The 7,431-nt window shown below is 65.7% G+C and overlaps 1 protein-coding gene across 2 annotated transcripts; it reads left to right on the forward strand.

Annotated features, from left to right (window-relative positions):
* The first annotated feature begins 2,405 nt into the window (after window positions 1-2,405).
* On the forward strand, window positions 2,406-7,166 carry FGF22 (fibroblast growth factor 22). 2 transcript variants are annotated; one of them, XM_031007815.2, is made up of 3 exons: window positions 2,406-2,666; window positions 6,027-6,130; window positions 6,202-7,166. In XM_031007815.2, the coding sequence occupies exons 1-3, from the start codon at window positions 2,453-2,455 to the stop codon at window positions 6,394-6,396; spliced, it is 513 nt and encodes a 170-aa protein (XP_030863675.1). In that variant the 5' UTR covers window positions 2,406-2,452; the 3' UTR covers window positions 6,397-7,166. The 2 variants fall into 2 exon arrangements, with proteins under 2 accessions (XP_030863675.1, XP_030863674.1); XM_031007814.2 differs by having other exon boundaries at window positions 6,225-7,166.
* The last annotated feature ends 265 nt before the right edge of the window (window positions 7,167-7,431 follow it).

Consider the following 7,431-nt stretch of genomic DNA (forward strand, 5'->3'; position numbering starts at 1 on the left):
CTAGGGATCAGGGTGGGGACTTACCTTTGGGCCAACCACAGAGGCTACAAAGAGGAAGAGACCACTGAATACAAAGCGTGCGCCAGCCCAGCCCTGATCGGTGTTTGTTGTTGTTGTTGTTTTTGTTTGAGACAGAGTCTCACTCTGTCGCCCAGGCTGGAGGGCAGTGGCATGATCTCAGCTCATTGCAACCTCCGCCTCCTGGGTTCAATAGATTCTCCTCCCTCAGCCTCCTGAGTAGCTGGGATTACAGGCGTGAAAAGGAGCAAGGCTCTGCCCCAGCCACAGGGCGGATGCACCTTGAGGATGTCATGCTCAGTGAGAGACGCCAGACACAGAAGGACACACAGTGTGTGATCCCCTTTATATGAAATGTGCACAACAGGCCCATCCACAGAGGCAGGGAGGGGATGTGTGGGTGCCGGGGGCTGGCAGAGGGGATGAGTGACAGCTGATGGGGCTTCTTCTTGCGGTGATGGAATTTTCTGGAACTAGACAGTCGTGGTGGTTGCACAACTCTGCGAGGTACTAAAATCACTGAACTGGCTGGGTGCAGTGGCTCACGCCTGTAATCCCAGCACTTTGGGAGGCAGAAGCAGGTAGATCACGAGGTCAGGAGTTTGAGACCAGCCTGGCCAACATGGTAAAACCCTGTCTCTACTAAAAATACAAAAATTAGCTGGGTGTGGTGGCAGGTGCCTGTAATCCCAGCTACTCAGGAGGCTCAGGCAGGAGAATCGCTTGAACCAGGGAGGCGGAGTTTGCAGTGAGCCGAGATCGCACCACTGCACTCCAGTCTGGGTGACAGAGCAAGACTCCGTCTCAAAGAAATAATAATAAAATAAAATCACTGAACTGTACAGTGTAAGTGGGTGAATTGTGTGGTATATGAGTGATGTTTCCGAGGTGTCAATAAAGAAACTCAGACGCCTGGGGTGGGGCCAGTCTCACCGCTGTGGGTCCCATCCCCATCATTTCTCACAAGGCCCTCAGATCACCCTTCCACGGTGGGGGGCGGACACTCTAAGAAGGGAAGACCTGGGCTCCTGCTGGCGAGAAGGCGGTGGACATTTCTTCAGTGTCTGGTGCCGCGCCCTCTGCCCAGCGTGCTCCGTGGAGGGTCTCATCGTCTTCCTCCAGACATCTCTTTACTGGCCCATTTTACAGAGGCGGAACCGAAGCTTGGGGTGTTGGCCACAGGGCTCTAGTGTGGGAAGCCAGGCCAGGCTGGACCTCAGCCATGGGGACCCCTGTCCCTGAGACTGTGGCACCTGCCACACCCTCTGTGTGACCCGCCTAAGCCAGGAAGAGAGGGTCAGGAGATGCCTGAGCCACCAGGAAGGCATCCCAGCGTCCAGCCAGACCGGTTATCCCTCCAGAGGGCTCCCCGGCAGGACAGGCTGGTCGCCATGTCTTCAGCCTGGTGCTATTTAAAGGCGGGTGCCACCTGGGGCTGTGGCCGCAGGGCCAGGACTGGGCTGCTGGGAGCTGTGTCCCCACAGCGGAGGTCGCCGCCCCTCTCAGGCCTCGGTTTCCCCAGTTGTCAATGCCTCCACTTGGCTGTGAGTCTGTGAGGGTCACTGTGCTCGCCTTTTGGGGCCCAGGGCATGGGGCAGGCAGAGGAAGGGAGGGGGCCAGCCGCCTTGCTGGGTGGTTCCCCGTGGGGCCTGGGGTGTGGCTCGAAGGGAGGAGCAAGTGTGGGTGCGAATGGGGCCGCCCCATTCCTGCCGCCTCCGACGTGCCCCGCCAGCCGGCCACCGACAGGTCTACGTGGCTGTCCTCCCTCCTGCCCACCTACCTGCCCAAACACACGTCCCAATCGTCACCTGCCCACCCACCCGCGCATTCCCACACCCTTGTGGGCCTGGCTTTCGGGAAACTACAATTTGCGGGGAGAGAAGTCCCACCAGGGCGTGCCCCGGAGCCTGGCTGGTCCCGCGGCTGATGCACGCGGGTGGACGTCCCGTGTCCATCTCTGTCCCCAAGCATCTCCGCCTCTGCCCGTCTCTCCCTGTCATCTTCCTTGTGTCTCTTGACTGCCGCCGTCTTTCTGTCTGTCTCCCTCCGGGTCTCTGTCTCCCTCCAGGTCTCTGCGGCCCGCGTCTCACACTCCCGCCCCCGCAACCCGAGGTCCTAGCCCGCCCGGGGACTCGGCTGACTCACGGACACGCCCCGCGAGACAAACAACAAACGCGCGGAGGCCGAGCGCGGAGTCCCGCACGGCCGCGCCCCCGTGCACCTGGCCCCCCCCCCGAGACGTCCCATTGGCCGGCGCCCTAGCCTGGTCCCGCCCAAGTGGACCCCGCCCCCGCCCCGAGGCACCCCATTGGCCGGCGTCCCCGCCCCAGCGAACCCGGCCCCGCCCCCGAGGCGCCCCATTGGCCCCGCCGCGCGAAGGCAGAGCCGCGGACGCCCGGGAGCGACGAGCGCGCAGCGAACCGGGTGCCGGGTCATGCGCCGCCGCCTGTGGCTGGGCCTGGCCTGGCTGCTGCTGGCGCGGGCGCCGGACGCCGCGGGAACCCCGAGCGCGTCGCGGGGACCGCGCAGCTACCCGCACCTGGAGGGCGACGTGCGCTGGCGGCGCCTCTTCTCCTCCACTCACTTCTTCCTGCGCGTGGATCCCGGCGGCCGCGTGCAGGGCACCCGCTGGCGCCACGGCCAGGACAGTGAGTGCGGGGCGGCGGGGGCCTGGGGTGGGGGGGCGGCGGGTGACGGCAACGCGGCCGCCGTCTTCACGGTGACCTGCGCCCGCGGGGGAGTCCCGGAGGCTCCTCTGTGCAGCCTCGGCCTCAGTTTCCGTGGTCTGTGAGATGGGTGCAGCCTGCCTGGTGGGAGGGTTGCACTGTTAAAGCGAAGGCTGCAGCGGCAGACCCGGCTCAGGGGCAGAGAAGCGTCCGTGTGGTACAACCCTGTGGGGGGGGCCACCCATCTGCAGGTGGGAAACTGAGGCTCCAGAGGGGCTGGGGCAGGCCCAGCTGCATGGCGGAAGCGGGGGGGTGTTGACCTCCGGACTCCTGACATCACAGAATCCAGTCAGGGCTGCCTGAGTCGGGGCCCCCTCTGCTTCTTCCCAGACACCCCAACTGGCAGGTGAGGACAAGGAGGCACACAGAAGGGATGGGACCTGCCCAGGGTCACACTGACAGGGGTGGCGGAGCTGGGTCCCCACAGGGCCCAGGACGTCACGGAGCGGGTGTCTCTGTCCCCAGGGCCTGCCCAGCACACTGAGGTAGGCCCTCAGTGTTTGTGGAATGTCAGGAGCAAGAGGAGAGGCTGGGCACAGCAGGGGATGTGGGTACCTGGAGGCCAGGGGAGTCAGTGTCCCCGCCGGGCAGGGGGCACTGGGAAGGGGGCCCGGGCCCGCTGGCTGCCGCCTGAATCACCACCATTAGGGCAGGTAATCACCCCCTGCCCTTCCCAGCGCTTTCATCTGGGCGCCAAGGCCCTCATTAGGCCGCACGCGACGAGGGCGGACGGGGGACTGGCTGGGCCGGTCCATCCATGGCGGGCATGGCCAGGCAGGGTGGCCTCGGGCCGGGGCAGAGGCCTGGCTCCACTGCCTGACCGGAACAGTCTCTGCCTCTCTCCAAGCCTTGGTTTCCCCAGCTGGACGGTGATGGGGGGGAGGGCTAGCTGAGGGCTCTCCTGCCCTTCGTGCATTCGCTGGTCACTAATTGGGCACCTTCTGGGTGCTGTGCTCCGTATGGGGGACCCAGTGGTGACAGAGACGTCCACCCTCCTGGGGCTCCCAGAGCAGAGGCGCGCAGCAGTTAGACACGTGAACAAGGGCGCAGGTGGGTGCACAGAACAGTGAACGGTTGGCCGGGTGCAGTGGCTCACGTCTGTAGTCCCAGCACTTTGGGAGGCTGAGGCGGGCGGATCACGAGGTCAGGAGATCGAGACCATCCTGGCTAACACGGTGAAACCCCGTCTCTACTAAAAATACAAAAAATTAGCCAGGCGTAGTGGTGGGCGCATGTAGTCCCAGCTACTCGAGAGGCTGAGGCAGGAGAATGGCGTGAACCCGGGAGGCGGAGCTTGCGGTGAGCCGAGATCGCGCCACTGCACTCCAGCCTGGGCGACAGAGCAAGACCGGCTCAAAAAAAAAAAAAAAAAAAGAACAGTGAATGACGTGAACAAGGGTGCAGGTGGGTGCGCAGAACAGTGAACGGCGGTGTTGGGAGGCACCTTGCCAGGGGAGGGGAGGCGCAGGGTGAGGAAGGGGCCAGGGGAGATGGTGACACAGACGCCCCAGAACAACCACCTCAAAGACGGTCCTGTGTGTCCTGGAAGGTCAGGCTGGGAGGCTGCCCCGAGGAGCTTTCACTTTGACAGGGAGCTGGCCGGGCACGCGGGGAACTGTACACCCAGCTGACAAAGCGGCAGACACCCAGGCCGGGGTGAGCGAGTGTGGGTGAGGAGTGGCGGCTGGGCCCAGGGTCCTTGCTGGACAAGACACTTCAGCTCAGGGTGGGGCAGGGCTCACCCAGGGCTACCCACAGACGATGGCATCCAAATCTGGCTCTGCCACTCCCGGGCCTCAACTGGCCCCTCTGCAACGTGGGCTGCTGAGTGGGCTTGGTAGGACAGCTGGCATTCAGTCGGTGCTCAAGCATGTCTGTGGTGTCCCATAAACCACCGGTGTCCCACTCTAGGCCACTGCCAGCCCGGCCTCCAGTCCAGAGTCCCAGTCCGGACTCCCAGTGACTGTGCGTGGGCCGGGCAGCTGAGCTGTGAGGGCCGGGCTGGGGGCTCCCAGGGGTGGTGTGAGCCGTGAGGGCCGGGCTGGGGGCTCCATATGGGGTGGTGTGAGCTGTGAGGGCCGGGCTGGGGGCTCCCTGGGGTGGTGTGAGCTGTGAGGGCCAGGCTGGGGGCTCCCTGGGGTGGTGTGAGCCGTGAGGGCCGGGCTGGGGGCTCCATATGGGGTGGTGTGAGCTGTGAGGGCCGGGCTGGGGGCTCCCTGGGGTGGTGTGAGCTGTGAGGGCCGGGCTGGGGGCTCCCTGGGGTGGTGTGAGCTGTGAGGGCCGGGCTGGGGGCTCCCTGGGGTGGTGTGAGCTGTGAGGGCCGGGGCTGGGGGCTCCATATGGGGTGGTGTGAGCTGTGAGGGCCGGGGCTGGGGGCTCCATATGGGGTGGTGTGAGCTGTGAGGGCCGGGGCTGGGGGCTCCATATGGGGTGGTGTGAGCTGTGAGGGCCAGGCTGGGGGCTCCCTGGGGTGCTGCTGGTCACTGGCTCATTGACAGTTATCAGTGGTCTGGGTGGGCCCTGCCCCTTCTGACTCCCACATCCCAGGAACCCTCTCCCAACCTTCCTCGTGGTGTTGCTGCCCCCCTGACGTCCCTCTGGGTGTGTGGAACCCCCCCCCACCCCCCCGCCATACACACACACAGATGCTGCTCTTGGGCTGAGCTGCAGGGACAGCGCTGACCTGGCCCGATAAGCCCTCCCACGGGGTCCTCATCGATCTCTGCACTCCCCCAGCTTGTGGGGGCCGTCCTGCTTCCCGTTCCCTCCACCTGCTCCTTGCTCCTCCCTCACATGCTGGGGGGGCTCCTGGTGTCAGTCACGGCTCTGGGGGATCCTGAGTGTCCATCGTGTTCCCAGGGGGGCTCCTGAGTGTCTGTCGTGGCCGGGAGGGGACTCGTGGTCTGGGGCGGGGGGGGGGGGCTCCTGGTGTCTGTCGTGGTCGGGAGGGGACTCGTGGTCCCGGGGGGGGGGTCCTGGTGTCTGTCGTGGTCGGGAGGGGACTCGTGGTCTGGCGCGGAGGGGGCTCCTCGTGTCTGTCGTGGTCATGAGGGGACTCGTGGTCTGGGGCGGGGAGGCTCCTCGTGTCTGTCGTGGTTGGGAGGGGACTCATGGTGTGGGGCGGGGGGGCTCCTCGTGTCTGTCGTGGTCATGAGGGGACTCGTGGTCCCGGGGGTCTCCTGGTGTCTGTCGTGGTCCTGAGGGCCCTGCACGAAGCACAGCGGACAGCAGCGGTGCTGGGGGTGAGCCAGCAAGGCCCTCCCCGACCCCCGCCTCCCCCAGGCATCCTGGAGATCCGCTCTGTACACGTGGGCGTCGTGGTCATCAAAGCAGTGTCCTCAGGCTTCTACGTGGCCATGAACCACCGGGGCCGCCTCTATGGGTCGGTGAGTGCCGGGCAGGGCTGGGCGGCGCGGGCAGGGTGGGGAGGGTGGGCCGGCCTCACCCCCGCCCGCAGCGACTCTACACCGTGGACTGCAGGTTCCGGGAGCGCATCGAAGAGAACGGCCACAACACCTACGCCTCACAGCGCTGGCACCGCCGCGGCCAGCCCATGTTCCTGGCGCTGGACAGGAGGGGGGGGCCCCGGCCAGGCGGCCGGACGCGGCGGTACCACCTGTCCGCCCACTTCCTGCCCGTCCTGGTCTCCTGAGGCCCTGAGAGGCCGGCGGCTCCCCAAGGTGCCTGGGCTGGTGGCGAGGGGCCCGGCCACGCTTGTTCTTCCCCCTGCTGGCGCTGTAAGCGCTGAGTGCCCCCCGTGTGCGGGCGCTGTGGACACAGCCCAGGAGCCCTCCAGGGGGGTCCCAGCCTGAGGGGGTGGTGGCCACCAAGCAGGTTCAATCCTGAATTGGGGACCTCGAGGACCCAACAGGGCGCCTCTCGGGCTGAAGGACGCAGACGTCGAAAGGTCGAGGGGGACGTCCCAGGCAGGGCCCGGCAGAGGCAGGGGCTCGGGGTGAGGAGCACGTTGGGAGTGGGGGCAGGAGCAGAGGGGAGGGGAGAGGGCCGGGGAGACGGTGACAGACGCCGCAGAACACCAGCCTCGAAGCCGGTCCCGTCCCGGGAATCTGCAAATACAACGCCTTGCGAGGACAAAGGCACCTGCAGGTGGGACGGAGATGGAGGAGCATCCAGGGTGGGGGGTCCAGGGCCCCAGGGTCCTCACAGGGTCCTCACAACAGGAGGCGGGAGGGTGAGAGCCAGAGAGAGACGGGGATGGGCCGCGCTGTGGCCGTGAAGGGGAGGAAGGGCCCTAAGCTGAGGGACGTGGGTGCCTCCAGATGCTGGGGAAGGCGGGAACGGTTCCCCACTGGAGCCCCCGGGAGGGACCGGCCCTGCTCCTGCCTTGATATGAGCCCAGTGGGACCCAGTTTGGACTCTGGCCTCCAGAACCGCCAGAAAATAAATGTAGTAAGCCGTCAAGTTTCTGGTCCTTCGTTACAGCAGACGTCGGAAATATGTACACGGTGTCTGAAACTGTTCTCATGACAAAATAAGCCTCAGATCCCCCCGGGAAGGGTGGAGGCCGACGCCTCAGTGCTCCTCGGATCCCCCCGGGAAGGGCGGAGGCCGACGCCTCAGTGCTCCTCGGATCCCCCCGGGAAGGGCAGAGGCTGAGGGCAGGAGCCGTGCTGGGTGCAGGGCAGGCCTGGGGGCTTCATGCCGCTGTCCTGCGGGACGCAGAGAG

This window comes from Gorilla gorilla, chromosome 20 (genome assembly GCF_029281585.2).
Source record: "Gorilla gorilla gorilla isolate KB3781 chromosome 20, NHGRI_mGorGor1-v2.1_pri, whole genome shotgun sequence".
Classification (NCBI taxonomy): Eukaryota; Metazoa; Chordata; class Mammalia; order Primates; family Hominidae; genus Gorilla; species Gorilla gorilla.

Bases quoted from the DNA above. Each gene is read 5' to 3' on its own strand.
- FGF22 (XM_031007815.2), top strand. From the start codon at position 2,453: ATGCGCCGCCGCCTGTGGCTGGGCCTGGCCTGGCTGCTGCTGGCGCGG. The intron at 2,667-6,026 runs GTGAGTGCGGGG...CGCCTCCCCCAG, and splicing joins CTGGCGCCACGGCCAGGACA to GCATCCTGGAGATCCGCTCT. The intron at 6,131-6,201 runs GTGAGTGCCGGG...CCCCGCCCGCAG, and splicing joins GGGGCCGCCTCTATGGGTCG to CGACTCTACACCGTGGACTG.